Consider the following 27,824-nt stretch of genomic DNA (forward strand, 5'->3'; position numbering starts at 1 on the left):
CCCCTGCCCATAATCCCGCCCACCCCTCTGTGTCAGCATTAGTGTTTGGAACGTGTGTTAATAGAAATGAATATTTACCCGCTTCCTCTGCCCATAATCCAGCCCACCAATCTGTGTTAACATCAGTGTTTGGAACATGTGTTGTTAATAGAAATTAATATTCACCCCCTTTCTCTGCCCATAATCCAGCATACCCTCTGTGTCGACATCAGTGTTTGGAAGATGTTTTAATAGAAATGAATATTCACCACCTTCCGATGCCCATAATCCTTCCCAGTCCTCTGTGCCGGGTTCAGTGATTCAATCAGACTGCCGTAATATCCCCAAGAATCGCATCGCAATAGTTGAACTGGCCGGCAGCTATTCTAACCAGAGGATGTCAGCGTATATTTCTATGCAGCTGTAACTCTCAGGTTAGGAGAGCCGCCAGCTAGTCCAAGTATTACAATGTAATTCCCAAGCAGTATTAGGCTGCGTGCCCACGCTGCGGATTTTGCGCGGATTTTGCCGCGGATTTGCCGCGGATTTCCCAAAAATCTGCAGCAGCAGCACTTCCAAGCCATTTCAATGGCATTTTGGAAATGCTGTGCCCATGCTGCGGATTTTTCCGCTGCGGATTTGCTGCGGACTTTGATCCGGAAAAATCTGCAGCATGTCAATTGTTTGGTGCAGATTTGGTCCGGATTTTTGGTTTTGAATGGGGGAAAAAAAAAAAAATGAAATCCGCATCAAAATCCGCGGCAAATCCGCGGTAAATCCGTGGTAAATTCGCGGCAAATCCGCGGGTGCGGATTTGCCGCGAAAGTCGCGGATTTTCAGGCAAAAAAATCCGCAGGGACATTCTAGCGTGGGCACATAGCCTTACGAGTATTACAGCAGTCTTACTGAATCACTGATGCCAGCACAGAGGATTGGTCAGGGAAATGGGGTGAATATTCATTTGAAATTAATAAATGGAGTGGACTGGGGAAGGGGTGAATATTCATTTCCCAAAAACTATCCAGCATGTGACTATAAACTTCTGTGGCTTACAGAAACACAACAGCGCAACATTCATCAACAAAAGTTACATATCCTGAAAGGGCTGCACAACTAGGTACACAACTAGGGATAATTTTTGTAGTAGGGCTTATATTACAAGCATACTCCAAAAAGGCCAAAAAATCCTGCTAGGTCTTATTTTCGGGGTAGATTATATTTTCGGGGAAATATGGTATATGTCTTTTTTGAGCTTTTTTCCTTTCAAAAGTTAAATATATAGGGACACAAAATGCATGTAATAGTTAAATGGAGCAAAATTTTTAACAAAACCCAAACGCAAAAATGTTTTTAGCCCCAAATACATGCTTGTAAGTAAAAATAAAATATTTCAGCTGATCCTTAAGTAAGGCCTGTGAATTTCTATATTATTGCTGTAAGGAAAATGCCTTGAATTCCCCATTGCATGTCAATGCTTTTTTTTAATTCTGGTTTTATCTAAAAAAAAAATATATGCTGTAGAATACCAGAAATAGTGACATATTTTGGTAAAATAAGACAATTGTGCCCCTAAACAACAGACAACAATAATACTGGCTAGGAAACTTCAGGGTCATTTCAGACCTTTTTTTTAACCTAGCAAAAAAAGGGCAACAATATTTACCTGCCAAGGTCAGAGAAACTAATGCACTACAGGATGCAACAACTCTCATTGATAAAGACACTAAATGTGTGTGACCAGCGCTCTATGCATGCCCTTTCTGTGTGCTATTCTAATACTAAAGGGGGCTTTACACGGTAGCGATATCGGTAGCAATTTCTAGCGATAGCGAGCATGTAAGTACCCGCCCCCGTCGCGCATGCGATTGTTTGTGATCGCTGCCGTAGCGAACATTATCGCTACGCAGCGTCACACATACTTACCTGGTCGTCGTCGTCGCTGTGACTGCCGAACAATCCCTCCTTCAAGGGGGAGCGACGTTCGGCATCACAGCGACATCACCGCAACGTCACTAAGCGGCCGGCCAATGAAAGCGGAGGGACGGAGCTGAGCGTGATGTAAACATCCCGCCCACCTCTTCCTTCTGCATTGCGGCCGGCGGCAGGTAAGGAGACATTCCTCGCTCATGCGGTGTCACACATAGGGATGTGTGCTGCCGCATGAGCGATGAACAACAACGCTAAACAACCCTTACCGATTTTTGAGTTTGGGACGACCTCTCCATGGTGAACGATTTTCACCATTTTTGAGGTCGCCTAAGGTCGCTGGTAAGTATTACACGCTGCGATATTGTTAATGACGCCGGATGTGCATCACTAACAATGTGACCCCAACGATAAAACATTAACGATATCGTAGCGTGTAAATCCCCCTTAAGCCATCATCCCCTCCATAAATTGGTAGCTTGCGAGTTATTTCATCAGTATTTTGCGCCTTAGTTGCCTTTACCTTTATGATTGTGCCTACTGCATCCTGTAGTGTGGTAGTTTCTGTGACCTGGGCAGGTAAATACTGTTGCCTTTTCTGCTATGTTATTCTTTTTTGAATTTTTGGGGCAATTTTAATTCCTTATTCTGTATTTTTTGCATCTTTATATTGTTGATGACTCATACAGTATGTTAAATGACACTTTTCTATTTTCAAGGCACATTTATTTGCCCTTTTAACTATATCTAAGTTATAAAATAAACTAGAACAAATATACAAAGACAGAGAAATGTGATAAGACATGGAGTTGAAATGGCAAAAAATGCATTTCTGCATGGTAAAATACAAATAACATAAAACAGCAAATATATACATAATTAGTCTTGTAAAAACAATATAAACCAGCAATGAGAAATGTATAAAAAAGAATTTGTTTTCTATATTAGAAGGCCATTCAAGACAAAACTGGCAGCTGTTTGGCATATAAAAGTGTTAAAAATGTAATAATATTAATATCAGCAGCAAGGCAAAATGTAGACTAATGTAACAAACTGTGATGAGCTTCCAGACTTGTGTAATGACATAAGCAGCAGAGTGGTGACATAGTAGTATGTGACCCCACAGCCTTGAGTATGCATATATATTGGCGGATTGCTGGTTCTTCTGCTTGTCCGAACAGCCAAGCAGCTTGTAGAAAAGCAGCATATAGATGTAAATGGTAGTATTTGCTAGATAAGCAGGCATACAGTATGTTGTAAAGAGTTAACACACCACACCACAACAGTACCATAGATTTGGTAGCTACCTAAAACGTTCCTTTCATGGCGCATCAACTAAAATAAGCATTCATCTTCATTCTCAAGCTGGGTGCACAAGTGGCCAATGTCCATTCAGTTGTCTTTTCAAGCCTTAAATCCACCAGAGTTATGGATACCATAAAACAATAATTCCATATTTTACAATGTATAACGTCATTAGACAGTCTTTTGTGACACACAAGTCCCATGTCAGTTTTCCCAAGAAGCGCTGGCTTCACAATACTTGGTGGTTTGACGCTCTGCTCACTTGGGTCAAGTGCAAGCATTGAGCAATGTTTTGAGGTTGGATTTGCTGAGGTCTTATCCCTTGGCTTACAAGTCTTTTTATTACTGTCCAAAAAGAATGTTATAATTCTTTAAGCGTAACTTGAATATTCCCGTCTATGTCTGTCAAGTCAAACATGAAAGCCATATGGTTGCTGTAATGCTGAATGATGTTATTATCCATGTTCACTAGGATCCTAAAAGAGAAAAACATACCATAAATTATATGCAAAGTCTAATAGCGTTAACAATGGTCATAGTAATGGAACATCTAATACACAGAAGATGAATCCACAATTAGGGACATAACTATAGTGAGTGCAGAGGTTGCAGTCGCACCTGGGCTTTGGGGGTCTAAACAGTCCCTTTATACAATATGAGTAGAGTCATGTATATCTGGTAACTGACTAAGGGAATACTAATATCAAAAGCAAATCAAAGATGTTCCCATAAAAATATAATTTATTAATACACTTACAAACACATAGAAAAAACCCACAGACGTGGATGCACAAACATGTAAGATGGCAAAGTATATTGGGGAGAGAAAGCTCAGGGCCTACATTAAGCCTAAAGTAGCTCCACCCCTGTATTGTCCTGCCTATGAACGGAAAAAATATGCCCTGATTTATTGTGCACCCCATTCCACAACGGTTAACCCCTCTTCAACCTCACACATCCTCTGCATCAAAATACAAAAAGGCAGGGGGAGGGGGGATATAAAACAATATCGGACCAACTGAAAGTACTAGATATAGGTCAATAATTTGTCTAAGATCATCCATAGGACTCAGATCTAGCACTCAGAGACAAATACTTAGCTTCATACAAGATTTCCATTTTAATTTTTGACTTGATCTCACATATAACAGGAACCAAAGGGTAGATGAAGAGAAGTACTAATGACGTCTGTGGGTTTTTGCTATATGTTTTTGTGCAATAATAAATTATATTTTTATGGGAACTTCTTTGTTTTGATTACAATATGAGAAAACCATCAGCATTAAAGACCAGTGATAGTTGGGGGCCCTGTGGCAGATTTTTGCATTGGGCCCCAGAAACTACAAGTTATGCCACTGGATAGTATGTATACTAAATAAAATCATTGACCTAGAAGAGGCTATGTTACCACCATTAGGAATCTTTCACATATACCAGGACTCGTGACCAGGTAAAGAGGGCCAGCTCTTAAGTTATTCCCAATGTTCCCCTGACTATTCAACTTTTTTTTCTTAAATCTGTCATTTGTTTCCAGAGAGATAGGTCTTTTTATATAGTAGTAATTTTAATGGTATTTACCAAAGTGGCATGGCTCACAGGGTAATAATGTAGTGCAGCCTCAAGTCACGCCCACAGAGAATCCCGTGAGCCACGCCCCCTTAGTCAATATAATAAAATTAGCGCTAAATAAAAAGGTCCATAACTTTGAAATCTTATAACGGATTAAAATAAAAAGAAAAGTGCATTGGTCATGGAAGCAGCAGGAATAAGATAAGAGCAAATAACGGACACTTTTGACCTGGTGGCGGGTCCCCTTTAAGTTATAACTAAGCCTGCCTAGAAGGATTTCATGTCTTTGTGATATCCTTAGGATGCGTGACTTTTCTTGCGAATCTGATTGTGTAACATAAGGAGCAAACTACTTTGTTTCATTCTTCAATCTCATACTATTGGAAAGCAGACTTTTGGCTGGTGACCAGTAACAACATTGCCTTAGCTGTTCTTACAAAGTCAGCGGGGCTTGCAACCCGATTATATCTCTCTGTCTTTAACTAACGTTCATACTTTTCAGACTTCTTTACTTCCTGGTGTCGCAATTTTGATAGTTAACCTTTCGTTTCCTGGATATTCATATTTCTCTACATCTTTCTATGTGGCATAAAAAACTATATCTTGGTCCAAGCTTGTTAACATATCATACAAACATATAATATTTTTATTAGTTTACTACATATATAATAACTACACAGAAATAAATGTATTTGTCCCCTTTTAGTGCATATTTTACAAGAAGCCGCTAAGTTAATATATTGCAGAAGGAATGACGTTCTCAAAGACAGTACCATACTTGCCAGTGAGATATGAGCTTTTTATGGGTTAAACATTCTTAAAACTCCACCTGACTCAAACATAACCTTTGATTTTCAAACACACATATCTGATCTGCCAAAAACATTGGCAATACAGTATTTCAGTTTATATAAAGTTACCTTATTAAAGTTTGCTTGTTTCTACCTGCCCTTATCTGTTTGGAAGGTCTAAGCTGACAATTACAGAGTGGTTCTAGTGAGAAAGAAGTAAAGCTTTCTAATATGAGGACAATATGTCTGTACAAGTAAGATAAATGCGATAAAAGATAAAAAAAAAGGCGTCTTACCCTCGTTTACATTTCTTGTAGACCCTGCAAATCCTTTCTTCTGGTACACCGTATTTTTCTGAGATCTAAAAAAGATTCAGTATTTCAGTCTACTGCTGTCAATGGGACATTGTCTTCTTTAACACTAGAACTACTGAGGTAGTCATTTTGACTACTTTGCACCATGTATTTCTATATAGGTGTCACAAGTCCAGTAGTTCTAGTGTTAAAGACGTTGGCCACTATTAGGACAACCCCCTTCTGATTATAATAAAGCCTACACTCACCTCCCGTACCGACACCCTTCCAGAGGTGTCCGGGCTCGCGGTTCTGGGGCTCACGTTGGGTTGTGATATCACGCGAGCCCCGCTTCCAATCAGCACTGGCTTCCTTCTCCCCACCTTCTGACCAACCAAACAAACAACAGGAAGTGAGTGCAGCCGCAAGGATCACTTCCTGTTGATTAATTCGTTTAATCCGAGGGCAGGAAGAAGAAAGCTGATTGAATGTGGGGCTCAAATGATGTCACAACCCCACGTGAGTCCCAACACCGCGAGCCCGACACTGCTGGAAGGGTGCTGGTGTGGGAGGTGAGTGTAGGCTTTATTATTTTATCTGAGGGAAACGTGGAATCAGAAGGGGTTGTTCTATTAGTGAGCAACCCATTTAAGCATTAAAATTATCTATGTATAATATAAGACATAGAAGTGATACGGTAAGGGATGACCTCCAGGGCTCATGCAGGCTATCGTATAAAGCAGACGTGTACTGTCTGATTTTTGAAAGCACACAAGCAGCACACTAACAAAGTTATTCAATAAGGATATTCAGATGAACAATTTTTTCTTGGTTTGACTATCCATGAGAAACAAATCGTAGCATGCACTACTTTTTTCCGAGTCTTGGATGAGACCCACCTATTCAAATCTATGGATGTGTGAATAAAAATGGATCCCACATGGATAATCCAAGTGGCAGCAGATTTTTATGAATACATTTCTATCATAATAAACCTAGAAAACTGAAGTTGGTCATGTCCATTTTTTTAATGCAGTTTCATGAAAACGGATCTCACAAGGATGTTACATTAATAAAACGCACACATGAATGAAAATCGGATGTGAATTAGATAAAAATCGTCTGCGTTTTCTGGATGACACTGGGGATAATTTCTCATACTGAGGGCAGTCTGCAGCTGCCCTCAAGACAAGACCAGGGCTACGAAGTATTCTTGAAGGTCTCTGTTTAATGTCAGTAAAAAAAATACACTTACTGCTTTCCGTAAACCCGAGAGATCCGGAGTTTTCAACATAAGGGCATCAAAAACTTCGTCTGTTTCCCGTCGTAGATATAATAACACTACATATAAGGCATAAAAAAAAATTGCAATAAACAAAATAGAATACAGATTGGTCTTTATGTTAGTTTACTGCAGTTATGGATAATATAAATTGCTGTTTCAGAATATATTCTTTATAGAAAATAAAGAGGAGATATATATTGAAATTAACATATATTAAAATTATTTATTTATGTGAATATTTAAAGGATTATCAATATGTTGTTAAATTCTGGCGGATCACCAGCTTGGGGCAAAATTATCCACATATAATTATACGCATAAATATGTTCCATACATGCATATATACGTACATGCACACACACACACACACACACACACACAAACATACAGGGGTGGTCATATTATTGGTGAAACCTATCCAGCCACACGAGGGCCCAAAAAAGTGGAAATTTGCATTTTTTTTATTTCTCGGGTTGCAAAGGGCCCATATATTGTTCTTGCACAGGGGCCCTTTTCTGGCCGCGTCTGCCAGCGCAAACGTGTATATATTGTCTTTCTCTCTGTATATATATACAGTATATATATGTATTATATGTATTATATTTATATCTATATAGATATATATATATATATATACACGGTATATATACATATATATATATATATATATATATATATATATATATATATATATATATATATGTCTCTATCTCTCTCTCCCAATATATATATATATATATATACATATATCTATATAGATATATGTATGTATACATATATTTATCTATATATAGACATATACACATATACATATGTATATATATATATATACATATACATAGAGAGAGAGAGAGAGACATAGGGTACTTATATACATATACATGGATGAGCCCCTTTAAATAACCATTGGAGGTGCTGTGGCACCTCCTTTGCTCTATTGACAAGTCAGGTTCCCAAGGATCCTAAATTTATGAATTGATAACCATTATTTCAATATAAATGCACCTTACTATACATTTTTGGTCTAGATTAATGGATACCTCTTTGAGAGTCTTGTGTTGCTTTTTGCTTGGATGGTGGCACATCAAAAGCATCAGTGAATGACGGACAACTTCTTTTCAATGCTAACCTGTATGAGACAAGTCAATAGAAATTATACTTTGGCTACCTGTTAGGTGTCAGTGAATGTAATCATAAAACTTTATAATTTATTATTAATTTAGAGGAAAAGTGACATCCGATGAGGAATTCCTTACCTGTCATTATTATCTGTAACAGTGGGAACAACCTGTGGTCAATAGATAAGGAAAATGTGTTAAGTCAAAGTCATGAACATTCTGAAATAATCTGTGAATTATAACACATTCTCTAGTGCTTCCATGCTGTCTGTGTTTAAAAGGGCAGCCATTGTGTTTTGTCCATAGCTCTCCTAGCTAAATCCTACATTGAAAGATGTCTTTGTCTTGTTGAATTCCTTTGGCTGCTATTGACTTGGAAGAGGGTTTAACACAAGGGGTCGACATTCTAAACATAACATAGAAGAACAGCCTGAAACTCCCGCAATTAACAAAGCCTTCTGTCATGGCTGCATACACGACACTAGTAACATTGACATAGATATTACTGATATAACAACTTTTAAACAATTCCTATTAGTTCCTGGGTTCTAATCCCCTCACAGACAGCATCTGCAAGGAGTTTGTATATTGTCCCCTTGTTTGTGTGGGTTTCCCCCAAAAGACGTACTTATAGGGAATTTACATTGTGAGCCTCAATAGTGACAGATCATGATGACACCTTATTTATAAAGTGAAACTTTAAGTTCCAAGACCTTATGACCAAAATCTGTAAATAGGCCCCCTACACCGGAACGGAGCTTGTTTCATTTAGAATACTGATTCTGTAGGTTGCAGTGAGTGTGGTTATTAGAGATCCTAAAGCATCAGACTCTGATGGGATTGCACGTCCTTATAGCTAAACCCCTTCCATGCAAAAAATATATGTTTTGCTAAAGAAAGATACTTACAATTCCACATCTTTGAAGATTGGAGAAGTGAATATTTGGGATGAACAAGACTGGTTGACTTTCCATATCCGTCACAGGTCGGAAATATGTAGTATCTGTTCCTCTGTATCCAGGGAGCACATTTGCTTTAATATCTAGAAATGAGAGCATTGATTAGTATAACATCAAATTTATGGCTCATATTTAGATATGAGTGAACCCACACAGTAAAGTTAGGAGTTCGTACTGAACACAGACTTTGCTTAAAAAAAAAATCAGTGTTTGACTTCGGAGTTTGGGTGCTTTACGTATGCTAACCACTATAGATGAGTGGAGCTGTTGAAATTCGGTTCTGTGGGTTCAGCCAGACTTTAGATAAAGTTTGGTTCTGTACCAGGTCTTGACCTGAACAGATTTATGGCTCATATTTAGAGGTGAGTGAACCCGAACAGCAAAGTTAGGTGTTCATAATGAACAAGGACCTTACTTAAAATAAAAAACAAAACAGTGTTTGAGTTTGGAGTTCAGGTGCTTTATGTATGTTAACATATAGAGATGAGCAGACCCCTTGAAATTCGGTTCTGTGGGTTCAGCTGGGTCAGGTCAAGTCCGGGTCCCGAATTCAACTTTATCAAAATTGCGGCTGAACTCACAGAAACCCGAACTTCAACGGCTCCACTCATCCCTACTCATATTACAAATCTTGTTAGTTTTTTCAGACATGAAAAATACCTAAATTCTCAACAATTTCACTGTGAATCGTGGTTTCATTTATTCGTTATTGTAAATTTATTGGATTAATAAAAACTATGTATTTATTATGTCTGCATGCATTGGCTAGCAATTGAAAATTTGACTTTTTAATACATTTTATTTGTATACATATTTTTGAAGACTTTTGGGATGTATATACCTTTGTTTGCCTCTGCACCCTTTCCTTTCCTCCTAAACTGCTTCCTTTCCTCATCACGCATCTTTCGTTCAGCACCCTGAAAAATAAAGAATTAGTAATTACTATATCATAGAACTGTAAGTCATCAGCATTTATCCTTACAGGGGTTATCAAATTATATTGCTAGTGCTGGCAGACAGATCATCATCATATTTGCATACCACTATTATAGGCTTCATTTGCTGCTAGTCATACCTTATCACAGAATATTTTGATCTGGCAGACCGCCCGGTGAACGAGTCTCTTCACTCCAGTGTCGTAGTCATATGTGTCAATCTGGAGGTTTAGCGGCACGCCCTTGACTCCCTTCTGAGATGAGAAGTCTGTACTCAGACAATTGATGCCAATGAATATCTGAAAGCAAACAAGAGTTGACATGTTCATTCAATGTTATAATAATTTCTTTATTAATATTATCATTTACTCTTCATGTCCTAGATAGTTGGTAGTCAAATGTATAGTTCTGAATAACTATTTCCAGACTTGATAGCCCGAGCTATACTCTTGCCTTGTTGCTATGATATGCTAAACTTTAAACATAGTCAATTCTCCTGTGTATATGCCAATGTTTCCAACTGTTTCCACCCTTAGAGATAATCCTGACAAATCCTAACAATTCTCTTTGCCTGAGGCAGCAAACCCACCCAGAGAAAACCTCTCCCCACCGTGGGAACAAGATTGTATCAAAAACGGTTTTCACTTATTTTGTTTTCAATCGCCAAGTAACTGTCTCTTCACCTTAACTTCAGATAAAGTGCAACAACAACATCTTTCTTCAGACAAACCGTATTTTAATGAAGGTGCAAGTCACTGATCCGTGAATCCTAGCTTTATCCAGACGAGTTTAATAAAACTGCATTTTTTTGTAAGTCCGTTTGCCTCAAAGAAAACCCGTTAGCAGGCCAAAAGTGGTACATTTTTGCTCCTTTTTATTATTCCTGCAACTCCCCTGAGTAATTAATCTCTTATTTTTATTAAAATCCACCCTACAATTTCAGGAGTATGGGCCTCTTTTTGTTAGTGGTGGTTTGTTTAATTACATAGTTACATAGGTTGAAAAAAGACCTAGGTCTATCTAGTTCAATCTTCCTCCATCAATTATATATTTTGTCACTAAATAATTTTATAACCAACAATGTTAATAGTTATATAGTTGCATAGATTGAAAAAAGACCTAGGTTCATTTAGTTGGTCTTTATCAAGTGGGCATCACTCATAGCATTCTCAAGGTGTATGTCTTTAGGCTGACCTGTGTAGATTCCCTATAAGCAACGATATCTTGATAAAGACAATAAAAATGAACACTACATAAAAATTTCCATAAAAGCAGAATATCCAAATGAAACACATGAAAAAAACTTAACAGGAGAAAACAGTCACTTTTGATCTGGTGACCCAAGCTTATTGGGTTCCAAACATTACAAGAAAGTAAAAGTGGCATACTCTATCTGTAAAAAATAGAGTTTATACAGGTAAAATATAGATAAAATGAACGGGAAGAAGCAGTGCATGGAAAGATAACAGCCATTTTGCATTATGCACACTTCAACCTGTACACATTGAAGCCTGCATAACGTGAAACGGTTATTGTCTATTAGTGCCTGTTTCCTCCCATTCATTTTATCTATATTTTGCCTAAATAAACTATTTTTTACAGATGGAGTGTGCTACTTTTACCTTCTTCTAATATTCGGATGCCATTGATGACTTCCACAAGTGCGGTTAAAAAACTGTGAAAGAGAGAGTGCAATAGGATCTTACTTGGTTAGGATATAGGAAAAAAAGGGATCACGGTACACTCACCTTTTCAGGTTGTGAAAGTCACAACCCCTATGTAACACATTCAGTAGTGGTATCAGCTGCAGCCCCGAAGTGTAGAGTATGTAGTAAGACATAGATGGAAATCAGGTATATACCGCGCTGATACTCAATAGTATATTAATGTAATTCCTTTATTGTTCGTATAGGTCTACGCGTTTCAGAGACATTTGTCTCCTTCCTCAGGACATCAAAGGAACAATCTTCTTACTACAAACTTCCACAAGTGGGCATCTTAAACCTCCGATGATACCTGAAGTTTCTCCCACACTTGGATCTTGATTGCCTTGCAGTTGGAGTAGTGCCAGAAATTCTCTTGTTTTTGGTTCAAGTTTTTTGGGTTCAACTCCTATCAAGAGCATAAAGTTGAAGGAGTTTGCATGCTCTCCCCGTGTTTGCATGGTTTTGTGCCCAAATCCAATCCAGTCCAGTCCAACAATCCAAAAACATACTGATTGGAAATTTAGATTGTGAACCCCAGTGCCGACAATGATGTCTGTAACTAATGGCGCTATATAAGCTCGTAAAATAAATACCATTAAAGGCTACTTTTTTTTTAGAAAAACATTTTGGTATATATATATAAATATATATAATTTTATTCACTTCTAAAGTGCTATTAATTCCGCAGCGCCTTATATACATTGGCAACACTGTCCCATTGGAGCTCACAATCTAAGTTCCCTATCACTATGTTTTTGATGTGTGGGAGGAAACCAGAGAACCAAGAGGAAACCTACACATACACGAGGAGAACATACAAATTCCTTGCAGATGTTCTCCTTGGTGGGATTTGAACCCAGGACCCCAGCGCTGCAAGACAGCAGTATGCACTCATTATGATCACCAAATTCTTTTCGCTCTTGATATTATAAGTATAGAACTTTCATGAGGTTACGATGTAATTACTTTAAAAAACGTCAGAACAATGAATACTTTTATTCACACATTAACGCCACTAATGGTTCTGCTATAAACAAAGCCATGACTGTACCTTAGCCTCTTCATTAATGTTCCATACAAAGGATAGAGCGTTGTATGCTACTTCTTCAATATTCTCTACAGTGTTGCAGTTTTCTTTGTAGTCAGCTGAAAGGAATAACATTTAATAAACATGAGATTGTAGGTCTTATTCCAAACTATATAGTATCATTAATCCAATATATTTAGAGGCAGAAAGTATATATGAGGTTATGGAAAATTAGGTCAACGTACCAACATCTATAACCCTCTGCTTAGCCGTTGGCTGCCTGGAATGCCAATGCTTCCAACGTTTTAGCTGTTCTTCTGGGTTCTTCTCATTGTCAAACACAATCATTACAACACTCTAATAAAAAAAGGGATATGTTAGCTATACCAAGAACCATGTGACTAAATAAACCATGTTATGTGACTAACTAACACTCTTGTAAGGAGGAGGGATATGTTTTGAAAAAATGACTGTGCATCGGTGGATTTACTTGGTGTTTTCTGCTATACACACACTGTGTGCAGAATTATTCAGCAAATGAGTATTTTGATCACATGATAATTTTTATACATATTGTCCTACTCCAAGCTGTATAGGCTTGAGAGCCAACTACCAATTAAGTAAATAAGGTGATGTGCATCTCTGTAGGAGGAGGGGTGTGGTGTAATGATGACATCAACACCCTATATAAGGTGTGCTTAATTATTAGGCAACTTCCTTTCCTTTGCCAAAATAGGTCAGAAGAGAGATTTGACGGCCCCTGAAAAGTCCAAAATTGTGAGATGTCTTGCAGAGGGATGTCTTGCAGAGGGATGCAGCAGTCTTGAAATTGCAAAACTTTTGAAGAGTGATCACCGAACAATCAAGCGTTTCATGGCAAATAGCCAACAGGGTCGCAAGAAGCATGTTGGGCAAAAAAGGCGCAAAATAACTGCCCATGACTTGAGGAAAATCAAGCGTGAAGCTGACAAGATGCCATTTGCCACCAGTTGGCCATATTTCATAGCTGCAACAATACTGGAGTATCAAAAAGCACAAGGTGTGCCATACTCAGGGACATGGCCAAGGTAAGGAAGGGTGAAAAACGGCCACCTTTGAACAAGAAACAAGATAAAACGTCAAGACTGGGCCAAGAAATAGCTTAAGACTGATTTTTCAAAGGTTTTATGGACTGATGAAATGAGAGTGATTCTTGATGGGCCAGATGGATGGGCCAGAGGCTGGATCAGTAAAGGGCAGAGAGCTCCACTCCAACTCAGATGCCAGCAAGGTGGAGGTGGGGTACTGGTATGGGCTGGTATCATCAAAGATGAACTTGTGGGACCTTTTTCGGGTTGAGGATGGAGTGAAGCTCAACTCCCAGACCTACTGCCAGTTTCTGGAAGACAAGTTCTTCAAGCAGTGGTACAGGAAGAAGTCGGTATTGTTAAAGAAAAAGGTGATTTTCATGCAGGACAATGCTCCATCACATGCATCCAACTACTCCACAGCGTGGCTGGCCAGTAAAGATTTAAAAGATGAAAAAAATAATGACATAGCCCCCTTGTTCACCTGATCTGAACCCCATATAGAACTTGTGGTCCCTCATAAAATGTAAGATCTATAGGGAGGGGAAACAGTATACCTCTCGGAACAGTGTACTGGAGGCTGTGGTGGCTGCTGCACGCAATGTTGATCGTAAACAGATCAAGCAACTGACAGAATCTATGGATGGTAGGCTCTTGAGTGTCATCATAAAGAAGGGTGGCTATATTGGTCACTAATTTTTTGGGGTTTTGTTTTTCCATGTCAGAAATGTTTATTTCTAAATTTTGTACAGTTATATTGGTTTACCTGGTGAAAATAACCAAGTGAGATGGGAATATATTTGGTTTTTATTAAGTTGTCTAATAATTCTGCACAGTAATAGTTACCTGCACAAACAGATATCCTCCTAAGATAGCCAAATCTAAAAAAAACCCACTCCAACTTCCAAAAATATTAAGCTTTGATATTTATGAGTCTTTTGGGTTGATTTAGTACATAGTTGTTGATCAATAATAAAAAAAATCCTCTAAAATACAACTTGCCTAATAATTCTGCACACAATGTATTTGTAAAGTACATGTAAGCCGAGATATATATTTGTATGCTTTATAAATTCCTAAGTGCTCAAGACGTCTCCTACAATCTCCTTCCTGGCTTTCATCGGCATGTTAATGCAGAAAAAAAAAGAACATTTTATGGAAGACTAGGTTTATCACGAGTTGAGATTTTGAATGCATGGTTATATCCCACTAGGACAATATGCACAGTTTGCTCGGTATATATAAGTTGCGATTGATATTCATTAGTCTTTCTTTATAGGTTGTTTTAACGTCTAAAAGGGGGTTTTACAAAGGCTGAAAAGCAGGTAGTTTGTCAGGGGAGACACGTCTGTGTATGTAAACGCCACTTGTGGACTCGTACTGTTTGCCTTGGAGAATAAAGCTTGTATTCTCAATGACTCATGTCATTTTACTAGACTTTCAGAAATAGATGCATTTGTTCAATTCCATAATGTCTTTTTTGTCCCCGAGTTTGTTTATTGTGCGGTCCTATTTGTCACTGTCCACTATGTTTCTACCCAATTATTATACCTTCAATGCAGTTTAATATATTTGCTTGAGCTGTTTAGACTCATAGTATACCATCAACTATAATCCCAGATTGACAAATAATAGTATTTATAGTGTTTACCATCTTAAACTGTCTGCACTCGCAAGGGGTTGGACCCGATGGCCCTTGAGGTCCCTTCTAACTCTACCATTCTATGATTCTATGAAATGTATTAAATACTGAATTGATAATAGGCACTGACCCAAATTTGATCTTAAGACATACCTTGACTTTATTAGAAGACAACTGCAAACATTTCCTGGTGTCTTTCATTCTCAGGTTGACAGGGTAAAATTGACCTTTGTTGAGATATGCCATTGGAGAATCTCCAGACTTCACATGAATCGCTTTGGGGGATTCCAGTGTGTACTCAAAGTCACTGCAGAAATAACACAAGCATTCACACTTTCAATCAAGATGTCCATTTCTCAAGCATAAAGGGTGAAAAGAAAGTTCTTTTTAATAATGTTAGTAGTCAAAGTATACTTCTCATTTACACAGATGGCTGGCAGTCATTCTCCAGCCAACTGAACTTAGGAAATTTATTGGAACATAAGTCATTTAAATGTCTGCAGAACTATTACTTCTTACAGAAATTGCTCTTAAAGCGCCAATTTTTTTTATTTGCCCGCTGGAGTGGTGGTTTAAGTCTAAGGGCGGCTTTGCACGTTGCAACATCGCACGTGCGATGTCGGTGGGGTCAAATCTAAAGTGACGCACATCCGGCGTCACTTTCGACATCGTAGTGTGTGAATCCTAGATGATACGATTAACGAGCGCAAAAGCGTCGTTATCGTATCATCGGTGTAGGCTCCGACTTTTTCAAAATTACGCTGCCGCGACAGCACACATCGCTGTGTATGAAGCCGCAGGAGCGAGGAACATCACCTTACCTGCCACCGGCGGCTATACGGAAGGAAGAAGGTGGGCGGGATGTTTACATCCTGCTCATCTCCGCCCCTCCGCTTTGATTGGCCGCCTGCCGTGTGACGTCGCTCTGACGTTGTACGACCCGCCCCCTTAGGAAGGAGGCGGGACGCCGGCCAGAGTGACGTCGCAGGACAGGTGAGTGCATGTGAAGCTGGCGTAGCGATAATGTTCGCTATGCCAGGAATCACAAGATATCGCTGCTGCGACGGGGCGGGGACTATCGCGTGCGACATCGCAGCATCGGCTTGCGATGTCGCAACGTGCAAAGCCCGCCTAAGTCCCCTGACCCATCTGATACTTACCTACTGGTGGCTTGATCTTCTATCGCTGACGATCCAGTCGGCCTCTAGGATTTGTGACCTGCTTGTGGTTCCAGTGTTTCATGGAGCACGCCGGAGGTGACAATTCAATACAAGTCTATGAGAGCTTCACTATGGCCACGTTATGGCTTTCATAGACTTCTATTGGGAGCTTGTGATATAACGTCTGGAGCAGAATAAGGTTTATGGCACACTTGGAATTTTGAGTACTCAAGAAGGGTTCAAACCCATCATTAGATACAGAAAAAACTTGGCATACCAAAATGAATAAAAAGACTTTATTATATAGGCAATGCAAAAAATGAAACGCTTCGACCCCTATATTTGGGTGATTTTTACAGTTCCCTAATCTTAAAAGTATATTCCTACTCAAGAATCTATTGTGTCTGATGAAGACCCAAATATAAGGGTTGAAACATTACATTTTTGGGATTTTTGGGATTGCCAGTATAATAAAGCCCTTATATAAATTTTGGTGTGCCAAGTTTTTTCTGTAATTTCTGGGTGGCACAGAAAAAGTATGAAATTGCAGGAGGGTGAGTAAATGCTAGGGGCAGGGGACTTTCATTTAACTGCCAATCCAGAGCTGAAGAAAACCCCCCAAAAAACAATGGAGTTATTCTTTAAGAATATGAGCAATGTCAGAAAAATTATTGTCTACATGGCATTTAGTTCTGTTATAGAGTCCTGGTATTCTAATAAACTTGAGACTTACTGATTTGCTTCTCCAGGTAGGTAGTCTTCAGAGCAGGTGGACTCTGCTTGACTCCTGAGGATGTCACTGAATATAAGGGGCTAGAAATGAAAAAGGAGAGTTTGATACAGAGCAGATGTAGACTTTTTAGCTTTGGTGTATATAGCTCTATAACGAACATATATTATATGTACCTCCGGGGAGTCCTCCTTGAAGGTACTGTCTGGCTGCCACCTCTGCTGAGGTTGTGGTACATGTAGCGGTTCGAAGAGAGTGTTCAGTGGATTCTTTTCATACACGTCACATGATGTAGTCATAAAATCATCATGTGTGTTACTGGCTAATTTGCTGCTATTTGCTGGTAAAGTCCCTTTGTTATTGTTAATTAGACAGTCCAACGTCAGATAGTTGTTCTTTTTGTTAATTTCTGTATAGTCTTGAACACTGGATGAACTGTCAGTTAGAAATTTCAGAAGCTGCGTAGAATTTTCAAAGGTTGAAATGTCTGAATCATATTCAATGCAGTTCCTATAGAGAATAAGAAAAAATGTACAATCAAGCTTTAGTGTTATAAGATACTTAGTATGTCTAAATATAGTACTATTAGAGATGAACAGATTGCTTCACATGGCCCCGGTCCATGGTCCAGGTCAGTAGTCTCTGGCACTGGATAAGACCTGCATGAATTTCCGGAGCTTTTGGGCACCCATGGCTTTTAACTTGTCGAGCTGGTGTGACATCATTTGTGCAGCATGCATTGTACAGGTGACATCTTGCCAGCCCAGCTAATCATAAGCCAAGCCTTTGATCTCAGAGAGTAATGAAATTCGCATAGCTCCTGTCCATGGCTAGGGATTACTGACCTGGACCATGGACCAGGGTCGAGCAAAACGATCCGCTCATCTCAAACTATTAAACTAAATATACTATCACTAAGAAATATTATTAAAACTTGTTTTGTTTCTCGAAACTGAGTTTGTGATGACTATTCGGTGAGTTTGAGTCAGATCTGAGTCACAACTACTCAGAATTAAAGGCCCCGTCACACTAAGCAACATCGCTAGCAACATCGCTGCTAACGAACAACTTTTGTGACGTTGCTAGCGATGTTGCTGTGTGTGACATCCAGCAACAACCTGGCCCCTGCTGTGAGGTCGTTGGTTGTTGCTGAATGTCCTGGGCCATTTTTTAGTTGTTGCTCTCCCGCTGTGAAGCGCACATCGCTGTGTGTGACAGCGACAGAGCAACAACTGAATGTGCAGGCAGCAGGAGCCGGCTTCTGCGGACGCTGGTAACCACAGTAAACATTGGGTAACCAAGAAGCCCTGTCCTTGGTTACCCGATATTTACCTTTGTTACCAGCCTCCGCCGCTCTCACTGTCAGTGCCGGCTCCTGCTCTGTGCACATGTAGCTGCAGGACACATCGGGTTAATTAACCTGATGTGTGCTGTAGCTAGGAGAGCAGGGAGCCAGCGCTAAGCGGTGTGCGCTGCTCCCTGCTCTGTGCAGCTGCACCCTGTACTCTATACCCTATATATGTGCCCTGTGCAGCTGCACCCTGCTCTGTGCACATGTAGCTGCAGCACACATCGGGTAATTAACCCGATGTGTGCTGTAACTAGGAGAGCAGGGAGCCAGCGCTCAGTGTGCGCTGCTCCCTGCTCTCTGCACATGTAGCTGCGTGCGCTGGTAACCAAGGTAAATATTGGGTTGGTTACCCGATATTTACCTTAGTTACCAAGCGCAGCATCTTCCACGCAGCGCTGGGGGCTGATCACTGGTTGTGGTGAGCTCACCAGCAACTCATGTAGCCACGCTCCGGCGATCCCTGCCTGGTCAGGTTGCTGGTGGGATCGCTGGAGCGTCGCAGTGTGACATCTCACCAGCAACCTCCTAGCAACTTACCAGCGATCCCTATCGTTGTTGGGATCGCTGGTAAGTTGCTTAGTGTGACTGGACCTTAAGGCAAATATGCAAATTGAATGACTTTGGAGCTAATTCTTAGGCCTCACCTTTTTACTTGTTCACATCGTTCTGTTGAACTGGGTGAAATTATTCTTTTTTCTCTAGGTACCTAGAAAATATAGTGATGATTAGTATATGATATCAGTATCTTCAGGAACTAAATATTCTACACTCGTGAAAATGTCTAATATATTTTCATCAAGGAATATTAACCATTATATAGCTCTTCAGTAGAAGATGCTTGAGGTTAAAAAACAACTTAATGTGTCAGTAATGCGACCAGACAAGAGAAGGATTAGACATGTCTCAGACTTAAACATATAAAGTAATAGAGCATAAATGTTATCTCAATCATGGATGTCCTTTCGGTCTAGCCAGAGGATAACAGGTATTGTTAGCACTGAAAATAGAAGAACAATGAAACTTATTACCCTGTAGTAATCATAGAGAAGACTCAGTGCAGCAACTCCATCATCATCTCCATTTGCCCTCATCATTGCTTTGGTAGCAGCCGTCATAGGGTTGTCCAGATACTTTGACCAAGCTTCATCATCGCTGGCGTAGGGATACTTTTGGAGGTTTATGCTATCATTCTGTAGAAGCATAACTGGCCGATAACTGAGGACAAAAGACAAATTGTATTGGTCATTTTGAAGATGCTATTATACATATTGTGAAAATTATATAATTGTATACCATTACTTAGGCACTCTCAATCACGCTGGAGCCCTCATGTCTCTGCTATACATCATCCGTGGGAGGGGAATATGGTTACCACATACCCTAGAGTCAGACACTCGCTGATGAGGGTGACAGGCTAGCATTGTTACTAATTCTCCTCTTTTGAGACCACAAGCTAAACCTTTATGATAAAGCAAACATAGGTTGCTCAGGGCTGCCAGCTCTGCTTAGGGAGGTTACAAGTTTAATCAAGTGGAAATGCACCTGCCTGTGTTATTTTAATGCCTTAGCTTCAATCTTCAATCATTCTTCTTTTCATATGTGTTTTATAGATTGTTCTCGCCTGTCACTTCTGTACTTTTTGCCGCTCCTAACTTGCTTCCTTTGTTTTCCAGGAAAACACTATTTTCAGTCCCTCCAGCATAATGCAATGAATAAATATGTACTCTGTACACATGCCTATAGTTCAACCAACTTGGAAATCATGATCAGCTTTAATATACAGTATAGCCATGCAAGGGCGGATAAAGACAAGCAAGAACCGTGTATGGGCCAATTCAGTCCAATAAGTTCATTATAATGGATCAGTTTATGTGTCTATGAATGAAGCTGTTGATTTGGAGGAGGAAATGTGCCCCCTCACCTTCTGGACCCTTATGTGACTACACAGATTGTACCAATTGTACGTCCGCATGTATACCTGGGCTGCCAAGTGTCCAGAAATTCCAGGACAGTCCATAAAAATAGGGCACTTTTTTGCCTTGTACCTAAAAAAATGGAAGTCTTCCGTGATTTTTTTTTTTAAAGCTGAAGAAACTTATGCAGATTATTTTAACTGTAGTTATCATTTTCCAGTTTATAGTGAATTCAGCTCATATCTTCAGATCAGAATGATAAGCTGTAGTCATGGATCGCTTATCATCTTAATAGTTTTCCAATGTGTCCATAAAAAGCATTATATATCAAAAATTGATCCGCACGTCCAACAGATGTGAACAGCTGCTAGCTGAAAACACATTATAACTACAAAACATATACAGCTGCACACTAGAATGCTAACAATGAATAAGAGAACTCTGGTATTACATTACTGCTATAGGAATATTTGAAAAAAGAGATATTTATCTTATGTATTGACCAATGTATGTGAGCCCAGTCACCTTAGCAAGTTATATCTCTATATACCAGGAACTTAACTTGTCTGTCCATTATTTTTTCACAAGCCGTACAGAAAAAATTACAAGTCAAGATGGCAACACTGCCCTATGCCCATTCAACTGGCTAGTGTACTGCTCACAGGATTCGAGTAAAAAGCAGTTTAGTAAAAATAACTAATCATATACAGATTACTCAACATACATAAAAAGTATTCCTAATTAATAATCCAATCACTTGCCTCACGGAGCATTAAACCCAATCCCCACCATGAGTAAATGGATATGACTATGTGGCAATAATTCGTCTTGTCCTGTGATTAATCATATCATATCCTCTATATATACTGAGTCAGACTCAAGAGCAATATAATACTATTTACCACTAAATGGCCATCACAGGATATAAAATAAGCATATCACCAAAAGGTCATTGGATGGGACCTATATCATGTACAGTTAGAAAGAGTTAAAAATCACACTTGTGTGTGGTGTCAACAAAGGTAGGCAATGAAGTCACCGAGTGTTTGATGGAGCAGCTGAAGGTATGGGCCAGGAGCTGAGGGTGTGTGTTCCCTCAAGAACATTGTGTAGGTGGGCTAAGCAACTGAAATGTTCATTTATACAGGGCTGGGTGTATCTACTCTTTTCTCACTTGTGGAAGAGACTAGCTATTCTTGGCTTATACGAATTAGTGTCAATCTACAGCTTATTTCTGTTGAGCAAGTGAACTTCTGGCCATTTGAAAGGTTCTGAAGATCAAGATAGTGACATCTGTTTCTCTGAACCTCAATAGTCCATCAAATTTAGTTACTTTAGGCAGGTGCTCACGCTTCTTAGTCCTTGTCAAGTCATATCATATGCTAAGTCATGCAGAAATATTTATCATGTGTGGCTCCACAGGTACATTTAATAGACAGTGACACATCACATGATAACACAATCAAGCAATAACTTTTAAAGGGATGGTGATTTTAGCTTTTCACTTCGATCTAGTTGTCTGTTACTAAGGAAATAATTCATGCCCATGCACTTGCCTGATCTGACAGGCGTTATCTCATGATATGATGACCAAACATTAGTATCTGGATTAAGGTGATAACGATACACAGTGAGTTTGGTTACAAGACATCAAGCTTTAAAGGTCCAGTCACACATAACGAGATCGTGAACGAGATCGCTACTACGTCACACTTTCTGGATCGTTTATGAGTCGTTGTTGAAATCGCATGTTGGGTGTCACACATAACGAGTTTATGAATGAGCATGCGTCCCGTATAACGATCTTTCAAATCGCTGGGACCCTGTCACACAGCAACTATGTTAACGATTCCAATCCCATTAGGGGCGTTGTAAAATGCAGTGAGTCACGTAGGCGTGCATTTGCGTCGCCTTTTCCATACCCCCCTCCGCTTTCATTGGCGGCCAATACTGCGTTCTGATTGGGCATGCAGGGGGCGTATCTAGCGGTTAAATTTTGGATCGCGTCACCCTTTGTCACTTCTTTTGTGCTTTGCTTTGAGATAGAACCTGCGTCTCCACCCTGATTCCTTCGTCCATTGTACCCGGTCGCTTTGTTGGTGTGTTTTTCGGATCGAAGCCGCACCTGCACCTGGAGCTAACCAATCGGTGCAGAGAGGGGCGCGGAAACGGGGACGCAACAACACGCCTTCGTGCATCTCATGTAGGTCGTCAACGAAATCGTTAATAGGGTGTCAAACATACAGATTCATGCAGCCCAGCAGGACTCCAACGAGCCAGAAATGGCCCAAGCTGTTCGGCATCGATCAGCGATTTCGCAGCAGGGGGTGAATCGTTGGTACGTGTCAAACGTGACGAGATCGCAATTGAAGTCGTTCTTGCGTCACAGAAACTGTGACGTAGTAACGATTTCGTTTACGATCTCGTTATGTGTGAAGTGGCCTTTAGTTGAGCAACCAAAAGATTTGTGCAATTTGTCTACAACTTGATGATATCCATCTCTGAGCTGTGATTTGGCTGTAAAAATATAAACAACAACCAAATTGTAGTCAGGTTGGAAGTAAGTCCCAACCGCTGGTAAATGATGGATTCAATACAGCGGATTTCATGCCGGTAACAGGCGCTGCTTGACAATATACAAGATGTTTGGTGTGTACTGGTCTGAATACACAAGGGATGGCCTAGAATTGAAGAGAATGATCACCAATTTGTGTGTTGTATTCACAAATACAGTGCTTGTTATCAGCAGAACATTCGCTATTTACACGTGATGGAGTGCTGCGGATAATAGTGATCTTTATGCCTACAAAAACTCATTCACTAAATATCGGGTCATTTAACAGGCATATACAGTGTGGTCCATCGTCGCTTTGTAGCTGTTGCATAAGATGTGTAGTATAGTCAAAAGTGAAGTGACATATGACATGTACAGCCCGCATGACTAGTCTCACGAAATGGAAAATTCTCCTAGCTCTCTGCACATTTACATGTTTTTATTTCCTACTCATACAAGTACAGACTAATGCAATCTTGGATCAAGTGATCATCATGTATATTTCCTTGTATCACTCATCGGCAAAGGTTTGACTGAGAGTTACTTAAATGGTCTTGTTACTTTTCCCATAAGTATTTGTAAAGCATTGCTATACTACTACATTATACTGGCACTTGCCTGCCTGGATCTTACAGTCCATGATGAAATAAATATAGACATGTAACTGACATTTATTTCCAATTGATTACTAATTATATTCAGTAAATTGACTAGTTCCATGTGTTAAATGGATCATTTCTCAACTTTAGTCCTCCAACAAATCATATTTTCTATATTTTCATAATAGCCCCTTCTATATTGCACACGACTAGGAATATGTGTTCTCCAAAGGGGATATGCTAAAATCATGTGTTTCTGAAGGTACCTGAAGAGTGGTTTAGCTTCTCCAGTTAATGTACCAGTTTAGTTACCCCAATCCTAATATTTAGTATATTAGGCTAGGGCTACATGCTAATATGTCACCTGGCAGTGAAATCTCAATGACATATTGCACCATTGGATGTAATGATTTCCGTTTGTGTTGTGTTGCAACCTGTATCACAAAGCGGCACAAAGTTGCAAATTTCTAAATGTGTGGGAGTTTCTGTCATTGGGAACAAGTCGTAATCAAAACGCTTGCCATAGACTTCAGTGCATATCGCGCACAACACGCAACTTGGCTGTTTTATTTGCAGCAATATCACAGCTCCAAAATAGTCGAGCGTCAGCAAGTTACATAAATAGTTTTGTAGCAAGACTTTTTGGAGAATTGTTGTTGCACGACATGTCATTATAAAATCCCAGCATAATCTGGGACATGTTGAAATATTTAGAAATGGAAATCATATGTTTAGCAGAAAGATGTTTGGTCTATCATAGAATTATAGAAAGACAGTATGATAGAGTTGGAAGGGACCTCAAGGACCATCGGGTCCAACTCCCTGCAAGTGAAGCTTTTCCCAAATCATGCAAGCTATAATAGCATCATAGAATGGTAGAGTTGGAAGGGACCTCAAGGGTCATCGGCTCCATCCACCACAAGTGCAGGTTTACTTAAATCATCGCAGCTATAATAAAATCATGAAATGGTAAAAAAAAAGGGCCATTGGGTCCAACACCCTGCGAGTGCAGTTTTTCTTAAATCATTTCAGCTATAATACAGTCATAGAATTGTAGAGTGAGTTGGAAGGGTCCCCAAGGGCCAGAGGGTCCAATTCCCTGAAAGTGCAGGTTTTCGTAAATCATCCTAGCTATAATAGCATCATAGAAAGGAAGAATTGAAAAGAACATCAAGGGTCATCGGCTCCATTCCCCTGCGAGTGCAAATTTTCTTCAATCATCCCAGCTATAATAGAATCATAAAATGGTAAAGTTGAAAGGGGCCTCAAGGGCCATTGGGTCCAACACCCTGCGAGTGCAGATTTTTCTAAATCATTTCAGCTATAATACAATCATAGAATGGTAGAGATGGAAGGCGCCTCTAGGGCCATCGGGTCCATCTACCCGGAAAGTCTAGGCTTTCCTAAATCATCCCAGCTATAATAGAATCCTAAAATGGTAGAGTTGGAACTGACCTCAAGGGCCATCAGATCCAACTCCCTGCTAGGGCAAGTTTTCTTAAATCATCCAAGCTACAATAGAATTGTAGAATGGTTGAATTGGAACAGACCTCAAGAGCCATTGGGCCCAACCCACTGCTAGTGCAGGTTTTCCTAAATCATCCCAGCTATACAGGAATAATAGAATGGTGGAGCTGGAAGGGACCTCAATGGAATATAATACAGGTGGACAAGCATTAACAATAGGCCATATAGTTTGATACTAAGCGACACCACTTAGGAGCAAATGAACTGAGGCCACTTTTGGCTTTCAGAGAACATTGTGCAGTGGTTCATTTATGGTCCTATAATGACACATAGATCTAGTAAGAGATTTGTGTTACATTACAATAAAATCAATTCTACCTACAACAATTGACTAATTATATGCAGAGCACATTAGAGCCCTTTAAAGGGAATTCCAAAAAATACATTTATTAGCATTTGGCCAGCAGAACCTTTGTCATTTCCTTAGCCTATGCAAATGACCCCAACCTTTATAATAATGAATATAAACGTAAAGGAATCTATAAGACTGAAACTTCAGTACAGTAACTGAAACCTACAACAGAGACACCCAAACTTTTGTATTCCTGGTGCCAGACTGTCTCACACCTCCTAAATTCTTTTGTCTTAAGGACACACATCTACTTACTAGAACACTTTTTTGTCTCTTGAACTTCAGAATATATTCAAAAAACACAAGTTAAATCCCCTCTAAAAGAGCCACGCCAAAGAGTTTAATTGTTGCATGCGTCCTTTTAAGAGGCTCCAATTAGATGGATTATGCTCTCTTTATTTTATTAGGATTTGTTTTATTGCTGGAATTCAAATAAATTTCCAGTTGAGTACAAGTAACTTCAAATAAAAATTCTTTGAAAAACAGGTCATCCTTTGAGCAATCTGCGTTATCAGCCATGGACATCACTTCACCAATACTATAGCTATACCTCCAGCTTTTCCTCTTGATTTTCATTCACCTGCACTCTGGTACAGTCCCAGGTGACTCAGAAGACAATCCATTGAAGGCTACAGTTACAGATGCAGCAGCGTTGATTTTGATATTTTCCAAAATAGTACTACCAGGTTTGGACCTCAATGAAGAAGACTTACCTGCTTGCCTATGTAAAACCACAAATAGTACATTGAGATATTGTGTAAAATGATATACTGTTACATCGCAGCTCTACATCTGTAGATGTACATTAAATCCAAGAATACATTTTTAACCACCTGCCCCCCATATTAGTAACCTATCCATTTTATATACTCATTTTCAGCACACTAGTAACACTAATTATTTTTGCCTAAATCAAGCAGTTTTACAACCACCATTTACCTACAAATAAGCAAAATGTATTACTTCTTCATTAGTTAGAAATGCACGAAAACCATAGCGCTTATATTTCTGATTCCAATATCCCTGGTCACAGTTTCAATGCTCTCTTCTACTGTCTACTTGATTTATGCATGGAAAACCACAACAAAAAATAACAATATAAACTACTAAACAGCAATAATGTAAAACTAAATGAGTTTGGAGAGGAAATAAAACACAATATATGTAATTTTACATAACTTAAATCATTACATGGTAAGATCACATTCTGCTACATTGGGAGGTGTGTGTATGAATACATAAGTTTAAATAAATATATATATATTTAAACTTATGTATTTATATATAAATGCATATATATTTGTATATATATAAATGTATATGAATGTATATATATATATATATATATATATAATATACATTCATATAGATATATATATATGTATATATGTACATATATATGTATATATATATAAAAAAACAAATAAGTAAAATCTATATATACACACACACACACACAAGCACATACATACATACATACATATATATATATATATATATATATATATATATATATATATATATATACACACACACACATACACATACATACACACTTATACACATATATGTATATACACACACACACACACACACACACACACACAAATACGTCCTCCGGTTTCTTGCCAAATCCTGACCCGGTACGGAATTAAAATTTGGAGCCCTAATGGGTACTTTGATGATGTTTGTAAAACACCATGGACTATAATAGAGCTAAGCAAATAGGTAAAGTTGATACACACACACACACACACACACACACACACATACATGTATATATATATATATATATATATATATATATATATATATATATAAAATGAGTCTAATTATATAATAGTTAGAAAGGCACAATACTCACTCGAGTTCATTAGACATTGTCTCCCAAGGCTCAGTAGCAAATACGATCTAAGTTCTTACAACTTCTAGATTATCTTGTATCTAATTGTGCTTGGTCTCAGACATCCCCTATAGAATGAAGTGTTGGATTTATGCTCCAGGATTTGTGTACAGGTATTTTCTTTGACAGGTGG

The 27,824-nt window shown here is 39.0% G+C and overlaps 1 protein-coding gene across 1 annotated transcript; it reads right to left on the reverse strand.

The window, feature by feature from the left end:
• Positions 1 to 2,627: 2,627 nt before the first annotated feature.
• Positions 2,628 to 27,824, reverse strand: GRHL3 (grainyhead like transcription factor 3). Its single transcript, XM_075336095.1, has 16 exons — positions 27,653 to 27,824; positions 19,872 to 20,058; positions 19,488 to 19,549; positions 17,669 to 18,002; positions 17,496 to 17,575; positions 15,756 to 15,909; positions 13,139 to 13,250; positions 12,918 to 13,012; positions 10,301 to 10,459; positions 10,067 to 10,142; positions 9,175 to 9,308; positions 8,405 to 8,436; positions 8,189 to 8,277; positions 7,119 to 7,204; positions 5,867 to 5,931; positions 2,628 to 3,686 (listed from the first exon to the last, which is right to left on the reverse strand). Exons 1-16 carry the CDS (start codon positions 27,667 to 27,669, stop codon positions 3,572 to 3,574), a joined length of 1,797 nt encoding a protein of 598 aa, XP_075192210.1. The 5' UTR covers positions 27,670 to 27,824; the 3' UTR covers positions 2,628 to 3,571.

The sequence above is a fragment of the Anomaloglossus baeobatrachus genome, chromosome 2 (genome assembly GCF_048569485.1).
Source record: "Anomaloglossus baeobatrachus isolate aAnoBae1 chromosome 2, aAnoBae1.hap1, whole genome shotgun sequence".
Classification (NCBI taxonomy): Eukaryota; Metazoa; Chordata; class Amphibia; order Anura; family Aromobatidae; genus Anomaloglossus; species Anomaloglossus baeobatrachus.